The 25,783-nt window shown below is 53.2% G+C and overlaps 7 protein-coding genes and 2 pseudogenes across 9 annotated transcripts; 4 read left to right on the top strand and 5 right to left on the bottom strand.

Annotated features, from left to right (window-relative positions):
• Positions 1-918: 918 nt before the first annotated feature.
• CTHT_0038210 (uncharacterized protein) lies at positions 919-1,834 on the bottom strand (the record flags this gene model as incomplete). Its single annotated transcript, XM_006694178.1, has 2 exons — positions 919-1,305; positions 1,373-1,834. 2 exons carry the CDS (start codon positions 1,832-1,834, stop codon positions 919-921), a joined length of 849 nt encoding a protein of 282 aa, XP_006694241.1.
• Positions 1,835-6,140: 4,306 nt separating this feature from the next.
• On the top strand, positions 6,141-6,464 carry CTHT_0038200 (uncharacterized protein; the record flags this gene model as incomplete). Its single annotated transcript, XM_006694177.1, has 1 exon — positions 6,141-6,464. The coding sequence occupies one exon, from the start codon at positions 6,141-6,143 to the stop codon at positions 6,462-6,464; it is 324 nt and encodes a 107-aa protein (XP_006694240.1).
• A 599-nt stretch (positions 6,465-7,063) lies between these two features.
• Positions 7,064-9,338, bottom strand: CTHT_0038190 (annotated as a pseudogene; the record flags this gene model as incomplete). Its single annotated transcript has 8 exons — positions 7,064-7,080; positions 7,192-7,555; positions 7,780-7,922; positions 8,264-8,296; positions 8,383-8,404; positions 8,526-8,832; positions 8,906-9,022; positions 9,232-9,338. Coding segments are annotated over 8 exons (1,110 nt in total).
• A 2,642-nt stretch (positions 9,339-11,980) lies between these two features.
• Positions 11,981-14,129, bottom strand: CTHT_0038180 (annotated as a pseudogene; the record flags this gene model as incomplete). The annotated part of the gene is made up of 7 exons: positions 11,981-12,044; positions 12,382-13,098; positions 13,163-13,389; positions 13,446-13,605; positions 13,656-13,698; positions 13,758-13,946; positions 14,003-14,129. Coding segments are annotated over 7 exons (1,527 nt in total).
• Positions 14,130-15,819: 1,690 nt separating this feature from the next.
• CTHT_0038170 (putative DNA repair protein) lies at positions 15,820-16,785 on the top strand (the record flags this gene model as incomplete). The annotated part of the gene is made up of 1 exon (XM_006694176.1): positions 15,820-16,785. The coding sequence occupies one exon, from the start codon at positions 15,820-15,822 to the stop codon at positions 16,783-16,785; it is 966 nt and encodes a 321-aa protein (XP_006694239.1).
• Positions 16,786-17,129: 344 nt separating this feature from the next.
• On the top strand, positions 17,130-18,230 carry CTHT_0038160 (uncharacterized protein; the record flags this gene model as incomplete). Its single annotated transcript, XM_006694175.1, has 1 exon — positions 17,130-18,230. One exon carries the CDS (start codon positions 17,130-17,132, stop codon positions 18,228-18,230), a length of 1,101 nt encoding a protein of 366 aa, XP_006694238.1.
• A 122-nt stretch (positions 18,231-18,352) lies between these two features.
• Positions 18,353-20,037, bottom strand: CTHT_0038150 (uncharacterized protein; the record flags this gene model as incomplete). Its single annotated transcript, XM_006694174.1, has 2 exons — positions 18,353-19,535; positions 19,595-20,037. The coding sequence occupies 2 exons, from the start codon at positions 20,035-20,037 to the stop codon at positions 18,353-18,355; spliced, it is 1,626 nt and encodes a 541-aa protein (XP_006694237.1).
• Positions 20,038-20,362: 325 nt separating this feature from the next.
• Positions 20,363-22,741, top strand: CTHT_0038140 (putative pre-mRNA splicing protein; the record flags this gene model as incomplete). The annotated part of the gene is made up of 2 exons (XM_006694173.1): positions 20,363-22,348; positions 22,421-22,741. The coding sequence occupies 2 exons, from the start codon at positions 20,363-20,365 to the stop codon at positions 22,739-22,741; spliced, it is 2,307 nt and encodes a 768-aa protein (XP_006694236.1).
• Positions 22,742-22,891: 150 nt separating this feature from the next.
• Positions 22,892-24,721, bottom strand: CTHT_0038130 (multidrug resistance protein fnx1-like protein; the record flags this gene model as incomplete). Its single annotated transcript, XM_006694172.1, has 2 exons — positions 22,892-24,095; positions 24,147-24,721. The coding sequence occupies 2 exons, from the start codon at positions 24,719-24,721 to the stop codon at positions 22,892-22,894; spliced, it is 1,779 nt and encodes a 592-aa protein (XP_006694235.1).
• Between the last annotated feature and the right edge of the window lie 1,062 nt (positions 24,722-25,783).

Genomic DNA, 25,783 nt, shown 5'->3' with positions numbered 1-25,783 from the left:
ACTGTCCATTTTGCGGGCAGTCGAGGGATGATAAGGTGCTGCATGATATAGATGAGCTGTGTGGTGTGAGGCCTTTTATGCCTGGGTTGTCACTACAATGGCAAGTCGGTGATGGAGTGTGTTCATTGGGCGCAGGAGTGTCCTTTTGTGCGGTACCCTGCGGATGTTTGTCGGATGGAGGAGCATAAACCGGTTGTGTGTCGGAAGCATATGAAGTGTTGTGGGTATCCTATAACCTGGGAGATGCCGTGGCTTATGGCGCTGCATGAGAACTAGTGTATGTGGAGGGCGCAGAGGGTGAGATTTGAGCTGGGGGGGATTGATGAGAAGCCGGATGCGGTTGAGTTGACAGTTCTGACGTGCCGGAGGGATCCGAGCCATCGCATGCTGAAACCGATGGACTTGAGGGTAATGAGGGAGAAGGGATTGAGAGGATCAAGAGGGAGTTGACTGAGTGGGATAGCGAGAGGAAAACGGACCCTCGCCGGTATTGTCCCATTACCGAATGTGCGCCGTGCTATAAGGCGATCTATGGTACCGTAGACGACTACGAGGAGCAGAACCCCCCGAAGTGGGTGTATTACTACCGCTGATTTCGGGTGTGAGATCGGTGTCTGGCGTTAGGTTAGAAGGTCAGGTTTTGGGAAATTCTAGGAAACCATGACTGGGATATCTTGTTTGTCATGGTATATGATAATATATTACTATATATAATAAATGTAATCCCTCCTAGAATAGTGTAATTATACCAACTGATTGGCAGCAATGGAGATATTGCTTTGTTATGAGCGCTCTCACGGTGTTACTTGGTTTGGGAAGTGAGGCCCGTCTGCAGCAAACGCGGTTGTCACGAGAAATTGTGCGAATAAGACGTAGCCATTCAGCTCTAGCTATACATTCAGCTCTAACACTATCCGATCACGCTCCCTTTCCCCTTCCATCCTCAGCCTCTTCCTCTTCCATCTCCTCGGCCCAGCTCGACTTCTGACGGCTGAAAGACTTTTTCTTCGACAAGCTTTTCATGGTTTCAGCAGCGTAAGACTTTTTATCCGTCTTGGTGTCCGCCTTGCTGTCAGAGTGGCTACTCGCTCCCTCCGTCGCGTTCTTGACGTTTTCTTCGTGCTTCTTGGGCTCGTTACTCTCCTGGGGGGCAGAATTGTGCGTTACGGTAGCTGAGTTCTGTTCGGTCGTGGAAAAATCAGACTTGGCCTGCTCATTCGTCGTCCTGTTCAAAGTTTGGAAGCATCGGTTGGTAGATTCCTTGCGGATCGAAGGAGTATAAACGTCGATACCAGTATTTGATGACTGTACCATAATCAGCAGGGTTAGCCAGAGCTCAGTGTCCATAATTTGAAGCCGGGTCTCTACGAACCTCTCCGCGTACGAACAAACCACGAGCATCTCCAGACGAAATCTCCCTCCTGCCAACATAGAACGCCTCACTTTGCCCTCCCCGGCGGAAACTAGCCCCCCTCTTCCGTATCTTCCTCTTCCCCGTGTTCCTCTCTGACTCATAACTCTGAGCCCTTATCGACCCAGAGATACCACCCACCTGAGGCTGCGACACCGGCGCGGGAACAGTCTCGACCAGACCCAGCAGGCCCATGGCCGCAAGCGAGGCACGATGAGCCGTCGTCGCCTGCTGCTGGAACTGCGCGAGCTCGACTTGATACTGCGTCATCTGGCGCTGGCAGGCAGCAAGGTCCGTCTTGAGCACGCCTGTGGGGTCGTTTGTTTGCTGGATCAGCTGGGTAAGAGCGACCATGCGGATGTGAACCGCAGACATGCGGATTGCGAGGCCGGAGATGGCGCGTTGGATGGCTTGCTGGTCCATGGTGAGTGTTGGATTGGGAGGAGAAGGAGTTGTTATATATTTTGGGAACGCGCTCGTTACGTTTGTGAGCGGGGAGAAGTAGGGAGATGGGTGTGGGAGTCGGTGGACGCGAGGCTGAGGAAAGGCTGAGAAGAGGCTGAGGGGAAGGCTGAGATGAATGAATAAGGCTGAGGAGTTTTCATTGCCACAAGGGCATCCAGAGTTTTCCTAAATAATACGTACTGACTGCTCTCCATGTGCCAATGACATGGTAACGTGCCAACAAGTTCTGGGTTTGACCAGAAGATTATTCAATATGCTTTCTTATGCTTTGCTATCATGTGGAGATCCGTTTATACAAAAAGTTATAATATTCGACGGTAGAGATCTCAATGAAATTTTCTGAATTTCCCTGTAATCTTTCAAAAAAAAATCATTGAAATATTAGCTATTAATAAACACTGTATGAAATTTTGAAAATATGCAGGTATTTTTATGTCGTCTCTTCGACACTGTTGACATATATCTGACCCATAGTTCTGACAACAGTTACTGTTACGATAAACAAGGATGTCACGAGGGAAAAGCGGAGCCTGGAACAAAGGACCAATAAAAACACGACTCATACGGCCTCGAAAGGTCGTCAGGCCAAGAGACACTGACGAGGGACACAAAACCCTTAAGAAATACAGAAAGGCTTGAGTATGTAAGGTAAATAGATCCCTCGTAAGCAAAAGGGGACGAAGAATTCCCCAGCCAGCAATACGAACAGCCGCCCAAACCAACTGATGATCTCAGTGCTTCCGAATCTGTAAGAGAATTCTGGTCTCTCAGATTCATAAGCCTTGGACAAAGCCCGAGCCCATCTCAGGAAGACTAGCTGGATCATCACAGCTACATGCCTGTCTAAGCCAGTAAAACTTGAAATCAAAAATGGCAACAGAATCATACTTATACAAGTTTGGTCTTTTGGCTCGGCTTTTTTGAAGAGAGCTAATTTTTTTGAAGCCAAATTCCAGTTTTCAAGAATTAGCGCTCTTTTCAACTAACCTTTTAGCAGAAACTTGCATGTTGAGGGAGTATTTGAGAATATATTGGTCCCTATCGAAGACTGCCATTTAATTTCATACTCGGATCCCAATGGCCCAGCTTAGGACTGAGGAGCAGGATATTGAACTTGACAAAGCATCCAAGGGGAGCTGCTTAGATCAGAATATTGGTGCAGCCAGTGAGCCTAGAACAGAGAGGTGTTCGGTTAATACAACACAGAACACATCGAAGCATAAAATAAATTCCTTTCTGCGCCTAGCTCAGCGTCCCTGTTCCGCAACTCGCGCCTAATGCCCCTTTCCACCCCATTGTTTCACTGTGACTGTCTACAGACGACCAAGTGGCACACCAGAGCTAAAGGAACTGAGATATGTGAAGACAAGCTAATTGAAACTACAGCTCGGCAAGTAGTCTGCTCACATTCTCTGCGTAATGACAAAGACCGCAATGTCTCATCATCTTTTTCTCAGTCAATCGCCGCCGCATCCACTGAGCCGTTAATGCAGTCCAAGGACAAATTCATGGACAAATTCCTGTCCTCCTGTATTTAAGCAACGGAAGCTGGGCCAAAGGAACAGATGTGTCTCGAATCACACAGGCCAACTAACAATTCAAGCTGAGCTGAAAAGGTAGTTTGCAGAAACGGATGTCTAACTAGAGAACCACAACAGGTCGCATCACGCAAACAGTCAGCATTACTCCGAGTCTTATGCATTCCCTTCGTCATCAATCCATCATGCTTGATATAACTGGTGAGCAACTGCTTTTCCAGCTTCTTGCTTTTCTAGTGGGGCTACCACCATCAAATCCCGCGCACTGAGGTCCCTATAATTCACAATGTACTACTCTATGTCCTGCTTCTACTCATCAAAAAAGCAAAGATCCCATCTCCCACACCGCAAAACTGTCTGCGTCAACAAAGAAACAGTGTCGATATAGGTGTACAATAACATCTGGTGAGGGGTTGTGGTTAAGTGTTACATGCAGTTTCCAAGATCATGGAGCAGGGGTATTGGACTGGGCGACGTCATCATACAAGGTATCATCAGAAAAAAAAGATTGGCAGTTCCTGACAAACCAAGAAACACCCCTTCTTCTCGACCAACCACCCATCACCATGAAGATGGTGGTAGGCACTAGACTAGGAGAAAGGGCCGAAGTGTCCCTCTGCCGTTGAGCTTAACGACCTATTAAAGAGATAGTCAAGCCGGTCTTGGTAGAGATTCCACTTTGCAGCAATTGACGGTACAGTCTTCTAAAGGCAGGCCTGAGACTGTCAAGTATGCGAAGAGATGAAAAGGGAGGGGCATCGGGGGAGCTCTGGGAATCTTTATAGTTGGAAATTCTCGGTTTGTTCTGCAGCTTGCGGCGCGAGTGCGGCATCCATTCATGGCGTGGACGTTGGATAGACGAGATTGTGAGTAATAAGGGTTAGTATTCCAGTTTGTTGCGAGCAGGCGGTTAGCCAGACGCAGGTCCGCAGGAGCCAGGGCCTACCTGCGTAATGATGGTGCTGTCGCAACGGGAAAAGTCATAAACATGGAAGAGTCAATAAAATGGAATCATATGAGAATGCTAAGTGCGTTAGCTGCTCATTTGCATTTGAGCAGAAATGCTGGGGGTCAGTTTGGATCAATATAGAGGAGAAAGTTTTTGCTGGATCAGCGGCTCACAGGGTACATATGAGAAGCTACAACTCATTCACTGTTAAGAGACTATACAGAGAGAACATTGCACGGGAAGGTGGTAAGCTAAGAAAACTTCACCATGGCTGCTTATTCTAGCCCCCAGCATAAGGGGATTATCAAGTTCCCAGTTGGACTCGAACTATGATGACAATCACGCTGCCAGATATTGATAGGTGCTTCATCTTGTTGTAGGTGGTGCAACCTCTGTAGGGGTACCCACGTACAACCATCCATAAGCAAACCTAGATATCATCCCTAAGGATTCTAACGTGTGGTATAGTTTCCAAATTCAAACAGGAAGTAAAGGTCAGGCGTTTCAATAGTTGACCCAGCAGAACAGGTTGGCATCCAGCCAATGAGCAGTGCTGATCGCGATGTTTTGGGCAAGTGGAGAGAGTCTCTCGTGCACGGACCATATCAACCTTTGCATCGAGTGGCACCGGAGGTGGTATAGGCAAGGAGACCTGGAATGACTTAAGACCTCTTTTGATATTCTGTTGGTTGAAAGTGTTGACAACGATGAGAGATAAATGAGGGTTGTTACATTGCACAAAAATGTCTTGGAGTTATGTCACTCTACGAGTTTTCTTGTATCCGGAGAGTACCTTTCGGTGAAGATCAAATCCAAAGATAGGTATGGTGATGGCAACACTCAACTGTGGCATACTAATTGGCTGTTGCCAAGTTCTGCATCACTTTTGGGATTTGGTAACAAAGTGTCTCTATGGATGGCTACGAGATCAAAGCCAAGGGGCCTCTTTAGAGCGGTATCAGGCAAATGAGTATTAGGCAAAAAGCAGCCTGGAATGCGATGGAGAATGATCTGAGGGTAAGGAGCCTTTTCCCCATTAGTTTTACCAGTAATAAAGTACAGCAGTTTTGCTACCGTCATTATTTTCACCGGGACGCCGTCAGCCCCATTAGCTGGAACAGCCACTCTTTATAACACCAAAATGTCGCACTCTAACCTGGGAACCATTAGGAGGCAGCCATAGACGCGAGTGCGCCGGCACAAAGCGGAAGGAAACAAGATTACGTTAGCACCAGTACCGATTCCTAGCCATAACGACCGAACGACTACACCACCAAGAGGCGGGGCCGTGTCTATTCGCAGTCGGGGTGGCACGCAGGCCGCTTTTCCTCAACCCGGCCAAATAAGCCAACCGACTCTCGAGTTCAAATTTGGCGAAGCCACAACCGACGACATCATCTCATAGACAAGAGTCTCAGGCCACAGATGGCCCACCACTTTGAACAAGGCTTTGAATACAGCGAGCGATCATCACAACCTCGACGCATGCGGAAAATTTAGTCATTTCGGGCACAAGATCGACGTATCCCTTGTCGCGAGCCGCGATGGTTTGTACAGGGCTGTCCTGTCTGCAACACGAAAAACAATCGTTCCGAAAGTTGTTCCCAGACGGTTAAGAATACCCTCGCCGACTTGGAGTGGTGGGTCATGTGTCGTCGAAAACGACCATCTCTGCTGAGCTGACCCTAGACTGGTTCCAGGTCTGACAAAAAGTCGGCTCCCCAAAATCTATCTGCTCTGAGGTATCGAGTCTTCTATTAATATTGTACCAAAGGAGATGGAGATCTCCGGCTTTGACCCTCAGATGTTCAAATACTCCCAAAACTACTGGGGTAATCTCGACCGTTTGCCTTTTTTCCAGAAATTTGATATCAACATCTGTGACTTTTCAACCCTCAAGCTCGAGTCCCAGGTTTGTTGCAACCCTCGCAAGCGTCGTCGCGAAGAGCAGGGTGACAACAACGCCGAAGTAACCAATATCGCCCGCATGCCGCCAGTTACCAGTGAACTTGGTGTCCTAGACAGGGACCACATGTCCTTCCTCGCCACCCACTGGCTAACACTTCCCGACCCTTGGAGCGCAAGTCTCCAACACCGGTAGGATACTCTTATACCTGGTGCATAGACCAGTTTGTAAATAGCTGGCGACTCAGTGAGCACCAATCAGGACACTGCCGTTCATAAAGCTCGGGAAGGGGCCTGCCAAAAGATGTCAAATTATACCGCACATGGCAGGGTAGCTGAGCAATTGAAGCAGGACCTTCCAGTGGGAGACCATAGTGTAACGGGTGACTTGGTCTGGTGCAGGCAGGGATCGACAATGGGTCAAATGGGTTAGATTGTGGCCACTGACGATGTGGGGTGCACAGCGAAGTCAAGTACTACGTGTATGTCCTCAGTGTCCTGTATCAGGCAGAGGAGGAACCAGGAGAAGTTTATCATGACCGGGCAGCTTCCTTTATAGAATCCTCATCATGCCTCAGCCATATGGCTCATTCTCTTCGGTCATCCGGCTCTAGACATCTTCCGGGATCAACCACGTATTTGTGCCGCTCACAATCATTCTGTCTCTGGTATCCCTTGTGTTGGTAGTCGGGGACATCCCTTTCCTTGAACTGCCGTGTCCGTGTGACACATAATGATGGGCTAGTTGGTGGCGATAACTAGTCCATATCTTGCAACTGTACACAATCTAATCCATTACTCTTCCTTGGATTCTGACAACTCTAATAGTAGCTCGTCGAGCTCCGTAACCCGATTAATGTACGCGTCATTCTATGCACCGTTAACCTTATCACCCAGCAAGAGAGGGGGTCTGAGAAACTCACAATAGCCTCTAACTTTTGAAGATCCTCCTGCCATATCGTGTGATAATGCTTGCTGAAGCAAAGTGTATGCCTCGGAATAGGCCTCCCAAGCGCCCCCATTATCCATTTCAACGGCAGTAGTTGCCTTGTCGCGTGCCTCGGATAGAATGGTTTTTCGTGACGGCATGGGATAAAACGCCTCGTCGACCATCTCTTCACTGCTTGATTCCATAGTTTCGCTGTCGTGATGAGTAGCAGCCGAATATATGTTATGGTCGCTGGTCTCATAGCCTCCCTGCTTGTGTTCGCGGTGCATGAAAGTCGTACCAGCCTCTGATGTCGGCTTCGAAGACTGTTGCTGAGTGACGGCAGCCAAACTTGGTTGCTGTTTACATCATACGGTCAGGTAAACGGTAACATCAGATCAACAATAGCGGTTCGACAAAACTCAGCTTCGTTCGCAGCAGGGGTTTCCTCCACTGTGTTCTGACTTTTTCTTTCCTCGTCATGACCATGATCATCATTATGACCATCATCATGATGAAATCGCAATATTTCATGACTCCTGCGAAGAATAGACTTTATCCGCCAAGTTATAAGTTTACTCACCGTGCTGCACTCAACCTCAGAGGAAAGCACATCTCTGTGGTTCTCAGAGAATCCAAGGCCACCAGAAGTATCGCTCTCCCCCGCATGCACCACTCCCATGTGATTCTTGTCGTCACTATCATCACCACTACCGTAGTCGGGATCTGGAAGAATAAATAATGCTAATTGTTTCAGGTGATTGTCGACGTGCCTTGTATACCGCCTTAGACCAAGTATTTTGTTCTTACAGAAAAGACACTCAACAGTGGTGTCACCTGCTGTTTGGTTCGATCCAGTCGCTACAATTGCATCCAGCTGGGTGCCCGTAAGGGATGGGAGATGGCTTTGGAGTATGTGGGTTTTCAGCTTCAAGGCAGAATCGTAAGTAATGCTACATCCAAACAAGCACGACCAAGACTTCCAGTGGCTGTTCATTGTGTGAGCTTCCCAACAGCGTCGTCTGTCAAAGTCGAGGTTGGACTCGAGACAATCCTCGAAAACGCACGTATAGGGTCGAAGATCGCTGGAGACATGTCGTCTGGAGACGCGCTGCTGTTAGCATTCCGGGCTTCCAGCCCAACCTTACCGATGGCTATGCCGTTGAGCGATCAGGTGACAACTTACTTTCATGACGACCTTGTCTTGGCTACGATCATTCGATAGCAGAATGGACACTCGAAAGCTCCTGTTTCTGCCATTGTGCATAATGGTGGAACCCTCAGCAGCGGAGCTGTCTCCAAAGTAACAGTCCCCGTCTAATCACCTACAGAAGTCGCATATGACGTCATGGAGCATCCCGTATCCGAACAATTGTCTTCGTCAATAGCATCGCTATTGATGTTGATGTTCGCGGCTTTTACGTGATCGGGCAACGATGAGGCGATCGTCGTCGGCGCGGCCTCGGTTTTGTCATCCTCTTCTCCAATGGTTTTGCCTCCTTCATAAGCCAAGGAGTCCAATCCTGCCGCCGGCTTCTCGTGATGACTTTGTCGGTAACGGAAGAACTGGCGACGTCTGGTGATTCCCTTCCCGAGCTTCTCAGCTATCTTGAAATCGAGAAGTGGGAACTTGTTCCTAACATAAGCGATATCGCACGGTTCTCGGCACGAGATATCCTCCCGCACCGAACTTCTGGAATCTTTCGTACGGAGCTGGGTTGGCAATGGCAACATTAAGACTATGCAAACAATCGATACACTCTTTGACATCCGCGCAGAGTAATCTAAAGCGCTCTTCGACGATTGGATTCTCAATATCGGAGTCACTTAAGTCATCAAAACTATTGCTGGTGTCGGTAACATCCGCTATAACCATCGAATCACCGGGGAGAACTGTGTGGTGCCGAGTTAAATTCCTTCAAGACGAATGAGAAGATTGGCTGCTAGACGACCGTATTATCATTGACACCTCAATCTCGAGGAGCCTACAGACATCCTGTAGTGACTCCAGGATGTCTTTCAAGAGATAGATAACCTGATCCTGGAGGTGGCTCGCCTGCCGCAGTCGGTAGTCGAGGGAGGATTTCCCGACACGATGGGCGCCAAGGTTCCCGGCCCATGTTTTGAATCGGATCTCCTCATTCTTAACTGGAGACAAAAGCTCTTCACTGTTCAGCCAAGCTTGTTGTCCGAATGGCGGAGAGTTTCTCAATAAGGAGAAGACCTGCAGGGTTATGCGGACATGGTGGGCAATGGGCCTGAATGCTGGTTTGCCGACTCCTACCTGCTCTGCAGTCATCGAATTGCTCATTAGGCGATATCTTTCACGATCCCCAAGCCAGTATGACAAGACATAGACCTGCTCGAACGAGTGAAGGCATAAGATGGAAGGGGGAGGTGCTAACAGGGCTTCTTAAGGACGGTCGGGCAGTAACTAAGGTCGTCAATATCGTTGAGGAACCGAGCTAAAAAAAAAAAAAAAGTCCTCTTAATGCGGGGCCAGTGCTGCCTTGCTCCTGTCCATTAGTACACTACTTCTCAGGGACCACTGGCTTTGGTAAGGGGCTTATACCAAGGTGTCACTTGCCAAAGTTATAAACCTCCGTTTTAAGATTTCTATCATTATTATTTCTTCTCTTGCCAATCATTTATAGATACCTTATCATCACTTTCCATCCTTCTCCCCCTTAGCCTACCAACTTCCGTGTTTGGGTATCTTACTAACAATCAGCTTGCTCGTGAGATGCCTTTTGTGTGACTCCTAGACCAATCATGACGGTTTGCCAAGGATGTATGCAGTTCCGCTCATCAGCCATTGTGATCTTCTACCCCGCTTCATTTCTACTCTGATGGTGAGTCCAAGTGTATGGGGTTACTTGTTTGCTTTTGTCCGTACTTGAAGCTCAAGTTTCCCCCCCTCTCCAACTATAGGATTCCCCAGGTTGAGATTAAACAGGACCCGACCAGTGTGAATGAGTACAGCATGTCTGGCCTAGAGGTGGCAGGCCTCGTTTTGGGTTCTCTGCCTTTGGTCGCCAAGGGCATTCAGCACTACATTCACTTTGTCAAAGATTGGGGAAACTCTGATAGGAGTTGAAGAGTGTGTACCGCCAGCTGACCACTGAGCATGCCAAACTTTGCAATACTTGTGCACAACTTTTACGAGATATCGCTCCCTTTAAAGACATCGAGAACATGCTCATCGATCCATTTGGGCAGCTCTGGCAAAGAGAAGAGATAGAACAGAAGATACGTAGCCGGTTGTGGGATTCCTATGCGCCCTTCGAAAAGACTGTGTTTGAGATCCAGGAGGCCCTTGAAGGCATCAAACAAAGCCTTCGAATCGATATCACCAAAGATGGGCAGGTGGGTGATGGAGAACAAATATACCCAGAAAGTCATGCCGCCACTCTGACTGACCGAAACCAGGTTGCCTAGGTCCAAAAGTCATGGATGCCTCGCGAGTTCAAAAAACTCCTCTACCGCCTGAACAGAAAATACTACCAGGATGTACTTGGCATCATCTCCAAGGGTATAAACGACCTGGAAATGCTGACACAACAATGCCTGGTGTTAGAACCCGAAAGGCGTAAACAATCTGGATGCAGAGGCATTGAATTGTTTCGAAATCTCTCGTTATCGGTTTATCGCGCTTTCAGGACCAGTTTGAGACGCACCCACAGCCATGATATTAGCGTCGGCCTTAGTCCTAAGCCAACTCATCTAGGTTATGATGATGATGATGATGATGATATCTTGGCTAGATCGCTCTTTCGGCTTGCCATATCCTTTCAAACCGCAACAACTCGAGATTCTGGGACTGGCAAGCTTTGGGAAACGATCGATATCAGCAAACTCCCTGCTCCCTCACCAAAGACGCGCGGCACTCCTCTGCCGGAAAAGATGCCAGCACCCGCAGAAAGTCCTGTCGCGATAAGGAAAAAGCGGACCAAAAGGGTGGTATCATTTGCTGAGAATGCATTTACCAATTACTCAACATTATCCAAGGGCGCTGCAACTGTAACCATAATAGAGAAGTCGATCGAGCTCGCACTCACTGCGCCACTTGTCACAAACCCGCTTCCTATGACTATCTGCTCCGGCCTAGAGCGCAGCTCCTGCATGCAAGAGAGTTGTCAGGGATACCTGGTTGATCCGCAACATCCTAAGTTTTTATATACAGTATTCCGGGTATCGAATGAGCAACAGGATTTGTCAGCAGTCGCACTCGTCAACGTGCTTCAGCGCAAACAAGGGCTTCGGCCTCTCTTCAAGCTCGATGAGAAAATGCAGCTTGCTCTCGCCGTTGTATCGAATTTCTTGAAGTTCATCAGAACCCCCTTGGCTGTCTGAGCCTATGACGAAGTGGAACATACATTTCCTCGTGCAGAGCAAAACCTCAGGGTACGACCACGCATACCTGAGAGCACAGCCACCAAAGCAAACGATAGACCACCCAGACGAGCCTGATCCATCATCTGCAACATACAGCCATGCCCTCTTTTCTTTGGGAGTAGTTCTGTTGGAATTCATTCTCGGGTCTACAATTGAAAGCATGCGGGAACCATGTGATGAGGTGGAGATGCCAGGAGACGAGTCTGGCATAATACGTGATACCGTTACAGTCTATAGACTATTGGGGTCAAAGGTTGCCATATTGTGTCCCGCTTATAAGACAGTAGTGGAGCGATGTGTCAGTTCTGGGCAGTATGTGCAGCACATGGACGAGGATGCCTTCCATGGGAAAGTCTATACAGGTGTTGTGGCAGAGCTCGAGGCTTTTACTAAAGCACCCTGACGTTAGCGTAATTCCACTTAAGAGGCTTGGAAGCACTATAGCCGACGCACCTGTGAGGTCATGGTAGCACCCTCATGTTGCTAGCAAAACTACATCTGGAGTAACAGCAATGGTATCCCACGGAGCTCCAAGCCACTCACTTGGGCATCTGATTGAGCCGTACTAAAGAGAGAGTGAAGGAGGGGGAAGAAGGGAAAGAAATAGCGGAAAAAAAAAAAAACATAAGAGCATGGAGGGGGCATTAGAGTTAGAGCGGGTTAATTACCCAGATGTCCAAGTGTCATAGTGGTATTATATATGCAAAACCAAGCCACAACCCGAACGCCATACACAACAGGGGTATTCAAGGGGTATATGCCTTATCCGAAATCCCAAATATGTGCGTACTAAGGAAAATCTTTGGGGGGTACAGGCGGCGGCCTTTCTGGCCAGTCATCCCGCTCCCTCCACCTTGCGGCAGGACTCAAGTTCTGCAACCTATATCCCTCATCGCCATACTGGCCGTATCCTCCTCTCCCGTATCCATTTCCATAGCCAACACCCCCGTAGCCTCTCTTTCCTCCGTAGTCGGCACTACTGCTCCTGTGCAATCCGCGAGTACTGCCCCCGTGTGATGTCTTTCGACCGTGACTACCACCGTTGAACCCGATACCAGCACGACCGCTCTCCATCTGCGCCATGGGATCGTGGTCCTTCCAGCTGGCACTCGGCATCCCCTTTCCGTATGTAATCCCTGCGGAATTTTCAACGGTTACCGAGCCGCCAGTCGCGGTCGTCGCTGCTGTGGCACAGGGGTTCGTCCCAGATACGCTGCCCTCGGCGTATCCTTGAGCACGCTGCTTGGCAAGTTTCTTCGCCTGTCGACGCGCATCGATAGGGTTGCGGATTATGGCAGGGACGAAATGCGCCCACATGTACTTGCGGAAGGTGCGAGTGGTACCGAAGACGATGAAGACGAGCGGAGGGGCTGAAACGGCCGGGGCAAATAGAGCAAAGTCGCCCTTGGCGCGCTCCGGGGAGAGATCGGGCTCCGGGGGCAGATTCGCGACGTTGTTGTGGGAGGCGGCACGGAGCTGGAAGTTGACGACGATGATCTGGAAGAGACTGGGTGGAGTTAGTGAAGGTTGCGCTGGGTGAAGAACTTCTCAGCCAAAAGGGAGCAACCCACCTAAGAGACAAGAATGCGATGGTAAAGCGCAGGACGAGCCACTTGTCATAGATGGTTGTCCGACGACGACGACTGCGAACAGCTCGGCTGTTGTTGGTGCCACTTGCGCCGGTGCCGCTGATCTGGCCCGTGCTGCCGCTGGGCTGCCCGTAACCGACGTTCCAGGGGGCGAAGTTGATGCGCGAGTGGATGTAGCGCACGAGAATGGCATCACTGGGAACTGTCAACTAAGCGAGCCGACAAGGGGAAGCCAGGAGCACGTACTGATGCCATCAGCGATCACCATGTAACCAGCGGTGTTAACGTAGGGGCCGCAGAAACGCAGGATGATCATCTGGCCGGCCGGAAACAGAGCACCCATCGTCTTCGCAGCCATACTGGCGTGAAAGCGGTACGTCTTGATGATGCGCAGCTGGAATATGCTGTTGGCCAGCGCCACAGCCCTGGTTACGGTCAGTCAGGAACCACACTCGACAGCGACGGGGATGCTAACCAGAAGAATACCAGCAGTGACTCGACATTGTAGGAGTAGTACTCTGTTCGGGTCAGCATAAGCCCAAACATTCAGAGAAGCTTATCAACAAGAGCCACTCACGGATATAGAAGAGCACACGGTCGAGGCCGGTAGCACCTCCGGTGATGTTGAGCTCTGGGCTTCCGACATTGGCCGCAATATTCTCCCACTCCTTGGTCTTGACGTCTTTAAAGGCAACAATGGTGTGTATTTGTTGCATAATCGAAGCAACCGTGTGTAAACTCACAAAGAAGGTGAGCATAGCAATATCTGGAAGGCCCAGATCAGCACCAATCGAGTCCGTCGGGACCACAGGAGGAACTTACAGCTGAAACGCTCATTATGTGCCCAGGTGAGGTACAGCAGCAATGGGCCAAAGGAGAAACAAAAGAAGCTATACACTAAGATGCCGGCGGCGAAGCTGGCCACGCCGGGAGGCAGCTGGGCTGCCATCGCGGCTAAGAACTCTCAGGTATGCGACCGGGCACAGCAAGACAGTCACAGAGATGGACATGAAGAAAACAGGACGATCACGCAGGAGCGATGCACGCGGGATAAATTGCCCGCCCCATGGATTTGGAACTGGGGTTTGATATCGCCAAGCTCTGGGGAGCCGGGGCATGGAAAGAAGCAGGTGGACAAGCATCACAGAGAAGCACAGAGCTTGAACAACGATCGGCAAGCATTACAACGTGCCCTCAAATCGTGCTGCGTCCAATTAGGGCAGGCAAAACCGCCACAATGTCGCTCTGCATCGAGCCGAGGCTGCCGACTAGGCCCTTAGCTGCAGACTGGCCGTAGTACGCTTTGACCTGGGCTGGATTGGCGTAGCATCCTTACCCTCGCAATGTCACCCATGCGAGTGAGCGACTGGGCTGCACGAGGAGGGGCTTCTCGGGATTGGGCCCAGCTAAACACGTTGCTAGGGTGGGCAAGTGTGCAGCTGGGTGAGCGACCTGCAGGCTCTGCAGGTTGATCTGCAGGCCGAGACCCTGCGACCCTCCATGCAGCATGATGAAGCATATGTTTGGAAGTCTGGGAGCTCTTCAAATTCGATGTTAGGGGTGAAGACTGTGAAGAGGCTTGAGACGGTGGCTGAGAGCCCGCCCGGGGGGGAGGGGGAGGGTAAAGTGGTCGCTAAACGGACGGTTGCCTTTTTCCAACAACCCGCGAGCCGAGCATGCTCGCCAAGCAGGACGGAGGATCGGAAGGCTGGTGATAAAGGCGATAACCCAGAGTCAAAGCGGCGTCTATACTTTTGTAGAACCTGGCTAGAAAACGAGGCCATTCCCAATTCGCACATCCGACAGCCTGTCGTGCTGCGGAGAATTTCCGCCTAGCCAACGTCCGCCAGTAGCAGTACCTGACGCTGCGACAACAGCCCCTCCCCTGGAACGGCCTTGGAAACAAGTCATGGGGGTGTTTGAGGGGTCCCAAATTCCCTTAAATACTTGGCATAGGTGTCATCTTCATGTGACGCTGTTGCAAAAATTGAACCAGAAGCGATGGATCCCATGATTCCCACCCTTGTTGCCGATCAGCCGTGGCCTCGGGCAGAAGCATGATAGGGGTTGTTGACATTTTTTTTATCGACTAAAGGCCCCAAAGCTATCTGCGACTCCCTTTTTATCTGAAACGGCTCTCCGTAAGCGTGGGTTTTCTGCAGCTTGCCCGTCTCGGGCGTTGTCGTCCCAATATCAGTCGATCTGTGCTGTGGTTGGTGCGGCTGTTTGAGCACAGACCGTGATGCCAAGATCCGCCATATGCTCGCCTACCGGGTAACGGCTGACCACGTGGGCTGGAGGACCCTGTCGATCCCACCGTGCCCAACCCCCAATGAAGGATGGTGATAAGATCTGCGATCAAAGGTGAACAAACGCGTCGCGACGCGGAGCAAAGACTCCATCGACGGCGTTATCAGGCTCCACTACGTACCTGTCAAAGCTGAGCCGTTTTCCGACGCGTAACCATTAGCCAAACCTAAAATCAACGAGTGTTGTCGATCGGGCAGCGCCATCCATTCCGAATTCCGAAGCTGCTGCCGCCCCTATAACATACGGGTTTCACGCAATCAATACCTCTGCTACTTAGCACAGGCCTCTTTTTACACGCCTCTCCAGTCCTGAGTTTAAGGGACACCGGGATGGACCAAGATTGGGTCCCTGCGCTCCCTCCTGGTTACAACGACACCAACCGGGCCTTTCTCCAGGCCTTCATGGCCCGGGGGACCTTGAGTCTCAGCGAAGGCCAGAAGCTGATCGCGGCCATCCAGTCGGCCTCGACCGGCGAGCACATCTCCCCGTCAGACATCACCCGCGATGTCTTTCAGCATTATATCCATGCCGCCCGCCAGGCCATCGAGCCGCTCGATTTTGACATCCGCAACACTCGTGACCAGCTCAGCGGAGAACGTATCTGGGCCTTCGTCAACGCCCACAGCGACCCTCCGACACAGCTGAGCACGGTGCACACGGCCGACGAAGTGGCATACATCAAGAGGCTGCTAGACGCGATGTTCGATAAGCACAATACTCCGCGCATAGAGTTGATGGCCATCGACGAAGCAGAGGCGCTGCGCTTGTCAAGGCCACCAGCGCAGTCGAGACAGAGCGGCGTTGGTGCTGGCGGAGACAGCGACAACTTAGAGGTTTTTGGCCCCAAGGTCCAGCCGCTAAAGCACTCCGAAGTGCTGTCCCTCCTCTCGAGCTTGGTGCAAGAGGGTTGGTTGCAACTAAGCCCGAACGGGTTCTACAGTTTAACGACGCGGGCGCTGCTGGAGCTATGGCAGTGGCTTGTAGAGGCATACAATGATCCAGAGCCTGAGGACAACGCGTGGCAGCCCATAAAGTTTTGCGAGGGCTGTAAAGAAATTGTCACATACGGCCAGCGCTGCGACGAGCCTGACTGTCTTGTGCGGCTGCACGACCATTGCAGCGAGGGCTTCTGGCGCACGCGACCCGATCGCCGTTGCCCTAAGTGCAACAGGGAGTGGTCGGGGAATCATTACGTTGGCGAACGTGCCCTCACGACCAGGGCAGGATGGCAGAGAGGCAGACAGAGGGGAGGCAGGAGGAGTGAACCACAGGCTGAGGATGAGGACGAGGAATAAAGCTGGGAGACTGTGTGGTTAAAACTTTTATCATCGTTGAGCCAATCCGTATTGATACCCAGTGTACTCTGCACCGCCACAACATCCATCATCAAGCAAGGCATGACATCACTGTGGCGGTGCGATATGTGGCGACAGCATCGGCAGTAGTCGGGCTGGGGCTAAGAGTAGAGGCAGGGCAGCCAAGCAACGGCAAGCAAGACAAATACCGGCGGCCGACAGGCCGCTGAAGCCCATTCTACCCCTACATCGCTTGTGCCAGACATGCAAACTTCTTTTTCCTCTTCTTCTTCTTCTTCTTCTTCTTCTTCTTCTTTTTGTTTTCATCTCACCCAACCCACGAGATGCCTTCCTTTTTCAAGAAATCACGACCCAAGGAAGCGGCAGCCGACGCAGCGAAACTCTCGGCCTCGGCTGCGACTCAAACCCCAGGCTACCCCGCAACACCTACCCCAGACGAAGACATTCCCGCTGCGCCAAGCCGCCGTGATGAAGCCGAGAAGCAACAGGAGCAGTCAGAGGAGCCAGCCCCCGCCCTCCTCGACGACGAAGATGAGCGTTTTCTCGAGCATCTCGTCGGCGACGTTGAGGGCAAAGATGGAGACAAAGCTGATGGCTCGAAGCGACCCATGCCTTCCCGCCCAAGAACGCCCGACTTGATAGAGGCCTGGGGAGGCGAGGAGGTCACCGGCAGCAGTGCGGACGCAGCATCGCCGAAGAAGCAGAAGCAGAGCCGATTGTCGCGCCTGTTCCACCGCACCAGCAAGCCCAAGCAGACTGCGACAGACACCACCACGGAAGACGAGGCAGACCGCGAGTGGGCCGACCTCAACCGCGTGCTTGCGCGGCTGGACCTCAGTCCGGAGACCAAGGCCAAGGCAAAGGCGAAAAAGGACAAGGCCTCGGCTGAACTGAAGGAGTTGGTTCGCCAGTTCGTGCTGGTGCTCAAAGACATCATGCGCGGGGCGCCAACGGCAGTGGACGACCTGATCAAGCTGTTTGACGGGCGCAACGATGCGTTCAGGCGCGGGTTTGAGAAGCTGCCGCCAGGGATGCAGAATATTGTCACAAAGCTGCCGAAGAAGATGGCCGAGAGCTTCGGATCGGAGGTGCTTAGCGCTGCGAAGGACGCAGCGGTAAAGGAGATTGGGAAGGAGGGGACTAAGGGGGTGAAGGAGTTGTTACTGCCGAAGAGTTTGGGCGACCTTACGCTAACCCCGGCCGTGGTGCAGGCGATGCTGAGGGCAATTGTGAACGCGCTAAAGCTGAGGTGGCCTGCGGTTGTTGGGACGAGCGCACTGTGGAGTACGGCGGTTGTCTTGTTGCTGTTTGTACTGTGGTATTGCTGGAAGAGGGGTAAGGAGGAACGGGAGAAGGAGGAGAGAGAACGGGCAGAGGATCAAGCTAGGGCGCCAGCAGAGGTTGAGGCGGCGAAGAGCTCGTAATGATTGATACCCATGTGCACTATGCATCATCATCATCATAATAATAATAATAATAATAATAATGTTGGATCGAGGAGTTCAGACGGAAGGACGTCACCTGTTTATATTTACCATCGATATCTCTAGTCATCCTGAAACAACTCCTTAATCTCTTCCCTACCCGCTCCTGCAGTCTCGGCCTTCTCATCTCTGCCGCGATCGATATCCTTCCCACCGTCCTGCATCCAAAAGTCGACTTCGTCAATGATATCGTAGACAATATCTTCCACTATCTGCTCGTCGTAGCGCTCGCATATTGGCCGGAGTCGCTTCGTCTTCGTCCCGTCCGTCGCGGCATCCTCCTCCGAGATAGGGAACCAGAAGTCCGGCCCAAAGTTCACCTCGACGGCGCCGCCACGGAACACGCTTACGGCCGGATAGTATCCTAACGACCCGTCGTCGAGAGCCTCGCGCCCACCGGACTGTTGCGCCTGCTTGGACGCCGGAGGCAGGAAAGCAAAGAGGTCCGTCCAGGGCGTTCCCATCAGCTTACCGTTCTTGTACACCTTGATGTACGACCCTGGAAGCGTGCGCATGGCTGGGACGGGATGGTTGGGATGCGGGGGCTCGGTATTATGCGTCGTCGACATGGGCGACGGATTGTGAAGCTCTTCGAGCTCCTTGGTTGTGTGGTAGTCGATCTTCTCGAAGTAGATGTGCTGCTTGAAGCGGATCGGGATACGGTCGCGCACGATATTCGGTGCCTCAGGCGGCAGGTCTGAGTCGTCGTCGTGATCGACAGCCGGGTTGTATGTGCCCTGGACAATCTTGCGGTGCAAGCGCTCGGATGGAAGGTAAATCTCAAGGCCAATAACGTCTCCCTCGCGGATCTCCTCACCGGGAGGGAAGAAGGGTTTGGGCCGTGACATGTGCACCTTTTGGCCTGAAATGTCTCGTAGACCGTAGCTGTAGGCGTCGAAGCCAACGGGCGCGTCCAAAGACGCTTCCCGTCTGGCAAATCCGATACGGACATGACCGTGCGATTCCATCTCGTCTTCGCGGCGATTCCTCAGGATACCCCGTGTGACTTTGCACTCCCAGAACCAGCGCCCCTCGCGCACGGCCACGTTGGCTCGTGACATACGGTACCCCTTTTCTGTTGTGACATGCTTGCCCTCGCGATCGAAGAACATGTGCGAAGCGGCATCCTCGAAACTCATGTGGGGCCCGTAGGGCGGAGGCTCGGTTTGACGGTAGTAAAAGCTAGATCGGAAGGCGGGGTCTGCAATGCAGTGCGTGTAGTGGAAGTTTTTCTTGTTATACACACTGGAGAGGAGGTCAGTTGGACGTTCGTCGTTATACCTAGCCGGTCAGTCGAGACCTACTGGTCTGAAGTCTCAAAGAACTCGATCGTCCTGCCCTCGGAGTCCTGGACCTCATGATGGCTGGAAAATACAGGCCCGCGCGGCAGCTCAAAGTCAGACGGCTTCGGCGGCGGCAGCCTGTATCGAATTGGCCCAAGTTGTTCTGGCGGCTCCTTCGGCTTGGGGTCGGGTGTTGCCCGGGCACTGTCCGAGCTGGTTGCTTTGGACTCGCGCTTCTTGAGCGAATCTTTCTTGGCCCTCTTCTCGCGCCCCATGGGTTGCGCCTCCTCTGGCGCTTGAAATTGAACTTTGGGTTTTGCTTCTGGGTTCAGCGGTGAGGGAACAGCCGGCGTGTGGTCGTCTTCAAGTGTACGCTTCTGCGGGATGGAGGAGGGAGGGACAGCTCCGTTGAGCTGCGCCGAGGCAGTTCCCTCCCTTTGTGGCGAGGGGGCGCTTGATGCCATTAGGTATTGAACAACCGGATAGAAACAAACAAAGACGGGGAATGACCAAGGCCAATTGCACTTGGATGGGGATCGAAATGCGTACTGTAGGACGCAGTGACAGAAGTTAAAGCTCAAGTACTACGGGACCGCGACGACGCGATCGAAGCTACTAGCTGCATGCATGGACAGGGGTGCTTTTAAAACATACATCGTGGGGCTAGTCTTGGCGCGCACTGACCAATCAGGCCCACCAGCTGTTGAGGTCGCCTTTCTCCAGCTTCGCAGCCGCGACTGCGAAACGCAGACATCGCACTTTGCACAACACCACCAACCCATCACCACCATGCCCGTCGTCAAGGGAGGCGTGTGGACCAATATCGAGGACGAGATCCTCAAGGCCGCTGTCAGCAAGTATGGCCTCAACCAGTGGGCGCGTGTGTCGTCGCTGCTGGCGCGTAAGACGCCGAAGCAGTGCAAGGCGCGATGGAACGAGTGGCTGGACCCCAGCATCAAGAAGATCGAATGGAGCCGCGAGGAGGACGAGAAACTGCTTCACCTGGCAAAACTTATGCCAACGCAATGGCGCACTATTGCCCCGATCGTCGGTCGTACTGCCAACCAGTGTCTCGAGCGCTACCAGAAGCTCCTCGATGAGGCCGAGCAGCGCGAAGCGTCCGAACTGGGCTTGACGGGCCCCGATGGCGGCGAAACTCGTGCCCCGACTGCCGAAGACGTCAGAAAGCTGCGGCCGGGCGAAATTGACCCAGATCCCGAGACGAAGCCCGCCCGTCCCGACACGATCGACCTCGACGAGGATGAGAAAGAGATGCTGAGCGAAGCCCGTGCCCGTCTGGCCAATACTCAAGGCAAGAAGGCCAAGCGGAAAGCCCGCGAGCGGCAGCAGGAGGAGTCGAGACGTCTGGCTGCGTTGCAGAAGCGCCGCGAGCTCAAGACGGCCGGCATCAATATCAAGATCACGACCCGGAAGAAGGGCCAGATGGATTACAACGCCGACATCCCCTTTGAGAAGAAGCCGGCTCCCGGATTCTACGACACGACTGAGGAGATTGCTCGCAACGAGTGGCAGCGTGCCCATTTCGACCCTAAGAAGCAGCAAGTGGGCAACAAGCGCAAGAGCGACGAGGAGGAAGAGGCCGAGCGCAAGAAGAGGAAGAACAACAAGGATGGGCCTTCGGCATCTCTTCAGGCGGCCCTCAAGGCTGGCCAGATGCAGAAGCTGCGTGAAGCCGAGCAGAGCAGCAAGCGGAAGCCTCTGATACTTCCCGCTCCGCAGGTCAGCGACAGCGAGCTGGATGAGATCGTCAAGATGGGCATGATTGGCGAGCGGGCCAGCGCCATGGCTCGCGAGAGCGAGAACGACGCTACTCGTGGGCTTGTCGGTAATTACTCGACCCTAAACACTGGCGCGCCGATCCGGACACCAAGGGCTCCTGCCCAAGAAGACCATATCGCCAACGAGATCCGCAACATCAAGGCTCTTACCGAGACGCAGTCGTCACTGCTCGGCGGCGAGAACGCTCCCTTGGCCGAAGGTGCCGGGACGACAGGCTTCGAGTCGGTCGTCCCCAAGAAGCAAGTTGTATCTACACCCAATCCGCTCGCAACTCCGCTGCGCCAAGGGCCCAATGGCGGAGCGACGCCGCTGCGGCCCGGGCAAACACCTCTGCGGACGCCCCGCGATACCTTCTCTCTTAATGCCACCGATGGCGTGTCAATGGAGCATGCTCTCCGGCAGCAGCTGAAGCAGAAGCTCGCAGCGCTGCCGAAGCCGAAGGAGACAGAGTGGGAGCTCGAGCTTCCCGAGGAGAAACAGGAGCCTAAGACACAAGAGGAGCTGGAGGAAGATGCCGCTGACCGGGACCGGCGCGAGCGGGAGCTCCGCGAGGCCCGCGAGCTGGCTGAGCGCCGGAGACGTACCCAGGTCATGCAGCGTGAGTTGCCACGGACAGCTGTTGTCGATATAGACGCTTTGCTCCGTGCAGCGGACGAGATCGAGGACCCTGCGCGGGCCCTGGTCGCCCGTGAGGCTGCCCTACTTATGGCTCATGATGCTGCCAAGTACCCGTTGCCGGGTGCTCCGCCGGGAGTCAAGCCGGTCGAGATCCCACGGTTCAGCGATGACGAACTTGCCGAGGCCAGGTTACAGATATTGATGGAGATGAAGGAGAAGCCTGCGCCAGAGGTAGTTCACGCTATCTGGAACAGGCGGGAGGAGAATCTTAATGCCCTTAGGCTAGGCCTGGGATACTACGACTCGGACAGTGAGGATGGGGAGGATGACGTGGCTAACATAAGAGCAACTCTCGAGGTAAAAAAAAAAATCACAAAAAAAAAATCCCGCTGCCTAATCAGTAAAACGTGCACCTACTAACAGTCACAGGCTGCCCTTGACCGCCTCATGGCCTCTGCGGAGAAAGGCAACAAGCTCGAGAAGAAGCTCAACCTGCACCTCGGCGGGTACAAGAACCGAGCTGAGATGCTGCGCAAGAAGCTCGGCGAGGCGCACGCGGCCCTGGAAAAGGCGCGCAACGCGTTGGCCGGCTTCCAGGTACTACGGGCGTCCGAAGAGCAAGCTATCCAGCGGCGTTTAGAGGCGCTACGGGCCGAGGTTGCCTTCGTCAGCACCCGCGAGCGTAAGGCCCAGGAGTTATACAGAAAGTTACGGGACGAGTTGGAGGAGTTGAGGCTTGAACAAGCGTAATAGTGAGCATGATAAAAGCGGTACTGGGTTCTAAGAGCGAACACACTTTTCTATTCATGTAAACAATGGATGTTTCTAAAATTGGGCTTCTTAGACGATACACAGAAATTGATCATATATTTCCCCATCCAGCGGCACCTCACCGCGCCGCTATGTCTTTTTCGTCAGCTTCGGCAGCCTCACCGGCAACACCAGCAGCATACTCAGCGCAGCAACCACGCAAGTCGCCACAAACGTCACCCTCAACGCCGCACCGTAGCTTGTCACCACCTGCGCGCGATAGCCGTCGGGCAGCGCCTTGATGGCCTCGACCGACTTCCTCACCAGCTGCACGATCTTCTCCTTCTCTTCCAGAGTTGGAGCGCTCACGTACTTCTCCAGGTACACCCGCAGCGCGTTCTGCATCACAAGGGAGCTCGTCGCGACACCCATAACGCTGCCCAGACTCCGCCACAGGGTCAGCGTGCCTGTCACCACGGCCTGCTCCTCCTGCGGCGCCACAGCCAGCACGGCCATGAGAGTACCAGGGAAGGCAAGACCGCAGCCCGCGGCCTGCGGCACCAGGAACAGCACGTACACCCAGCCGGGCCAGCCGGGCCTCTGAGCTGCCAGCAGGGCAGTGCCTGCCGTGAGAATCGCCGTGCCGCCGGCCACCGCCCACTTCATGCGGCGGGTGTAGGTGATGAGGAAGCCGGTCGTGGTGCCGACGATGGAGGTCACCACGCTCGAAGCGACCAGGCGCAGACCGGAGGTCGTGGCCGACGTGAGGAGAACGCCCTGGAAATACAAGGGGGCGTTGAAGATTACGGCGCTGGAGACCAGGAAGGCGAGATGGTTGGAGAAGAGGAGGTTGGATTGCGGTTGCTTGGTGAGAAGATGGATTGGCATGACGGGCTTGACCCCGGCTGGCGGATTCGACTCGACGTGCAGGAAGATGGGAAAGAGGATGGCGAAGAGGACGAGAGAGGCAATCACAACGGGGTGAGACCAGGGAAGGATATTCCCTCCGAGACTCTGCGGGAAGTCAGCATCGGTGTCGAGACGTGAGGAGTACCCGCGAAGACCTACCAGGCCAATGATAAGGCATGTGACCGAACTGGCCATCAGGATGGAACCGCGGAGGTCGAAGTTGCGCATAACCTCGCCTAGCGGCTTCTGCTCTCTGCCATACAAACCCAGATCGGCAGGGACGATGACCATGGAGAGCGCCAAGCAGCCAACTAGCAGCGGCACCTGAACACCAAACTCCCATCGCCAACCGAGTGTGTCGGCCATGAGACCGCCCAGAGCGGCGCCCATCATTGAGCCGACGCCAAAGACGACATTCAGGTAGCCCTGATACTTGCCCCGGATCCTGTTGACGTTAGTCGGCGCTCTTGAGATCGACAGCAGGGTCTAGACTCACTCAATCGGCACGACGTCGCTCAAGATGATGATACCGAGCGTCATCATACCGCCAGCACCCAGACCGCACAGCGCCCTCGCCGCAATGAACGCACCCATGCTCGGTGCCAGCGCGCACGCCGCCGTGCCTACCAAGAAGATAGCGACAGTCGCGACGTAAGGGCTTTTTCTGCCCAAACCGTCCGATAGGCTGCCCAGGACAGGCTGGAAGCTGGTCGACGTCAGCAGGAAGGCGGTCGACAACCACGATGCCGCGTTACTGCTACCAAAGGACGACGTGATGGCTGGGTGGCTGGACGCCATGATGGTGCCGTCAAAGCAGGCGACAAAGTTGCCGATGACGATCTGGAGGAAGAGAAGCTGGAAACGCTTAGTCGTCAGGCCGCCGAGCCATTGGGGCTCAGTTGAGGCCGGCGCCGCTGTGCCATTCTCGGAGATGAGGGGCGTTTCTTCATCAGGAATGGGAACAACAGTGGTATGAGCAGAGTGTTTGGGCGAGAGAGACTCGACATCGCGACGCTCAGAGTCGACACCAGCGCCAGGGCCGACTCTCTGGCTATCTGCGTTTACCGTCATCCTGCCGTTGTTACGGACCAAGGGTTTCTGGGCAGCCGCTGAAGCAAGGGAACGAACATCAGCACACGAGGACATGGGGCAGCCTTGATATTTCACGTTAGTCCATCGCGGTCCATATCGCTCGGTTTCGCTCTCCATCCGATGGTCGGTCCTGCTTGCATCGTGGGAACTGCAAGGCGACCCTTGCCTGCCGATAGCTCCATCATGCCGTTCTTGAGGTCGATGTTTTGGACTTTGTCGTCTTGCAGTCGTTGTGATGCCGAACCTGGCGTTGCACACCTCCACTGCCCAGCTATATATTTCCGAGCACAAGCATATCTTCTCTCTTGCGTGAAACCATCCAATACACGCTTGCAAGCCCTTCGTATTGCAATTGACAAGCAGTCGATCACGTTTCTGACCCTCGTGACAAATCGCGGGAACCCGGTGCTAGGGCGATGATGCTATGCAGCTGGTGTATCACGACATTTGGGGTTTGCTCTTAGCGCTCCGCGGGAACCCCACCCCCGCCGGCTAAGAATCGTCCCGCCACCATCATGCCCACGCACGGTCAAGTGTTGAATTTTTCCCTTGCACGTCTTTGGCCAGATTTTAGTTTTTCCCAAGCTGTTGATGTCAATTCCATACCGAGGTTAGAATAGAAGCTCTAAGGTGGTCGCTTTACTAATGACTAAGCAGCCGGACCCTCATGCGGCTCTTGGACGGGGCTTGTCTTCGACACATAGGATCTCCAAGTTGCTGCTGACCCGAAAGGATACACACATGTCTTACCTTTCTCCGAGTCCCGCATGCTTTGATATGAGTTTGGGACATGCCCAACTGCAATAAGCGACAAAAGATTTGCGGGGGGAGAGGGAAGGAGGTTCTGTGGGTGACAAGGATCATCAGCTGCACAACAGCTGTCTACCCTCCCCGGTGTTTTCGTGGCACTGGGCTGGAATTGATAACAGAGTTGACATGCCACATACTCGAGTGTCAAGTATTGACTCACGCGGAGAGCATGAAGCTATCGGCTTGGAACAGTCATCTGTCAGCGGCTTTCAGCACCTCGAGGGCGTAGCG

The sequence above is a fragment of the Thermochaetoides thermophila genome, assembly GCF_000221225.1.
Source record: "Thermochaetoides thermophila DSM 1495 unplaced genomic scaffold scf7180000011816, whole genome shotgun sequence".
NCBI classification, from domain to species: domain Eukaryota; kingdom Fungi; phylum Ascomycota; class Sordariomycetes; order Sordariales; family Chaetomiaceae; genus Thermochaetoides; species Thermochaetoides thermophila.
Note: the sequence above shows the minus strand (reverse complement) of the source record. Positions and strands in the feature narration are given on the sequence as shown.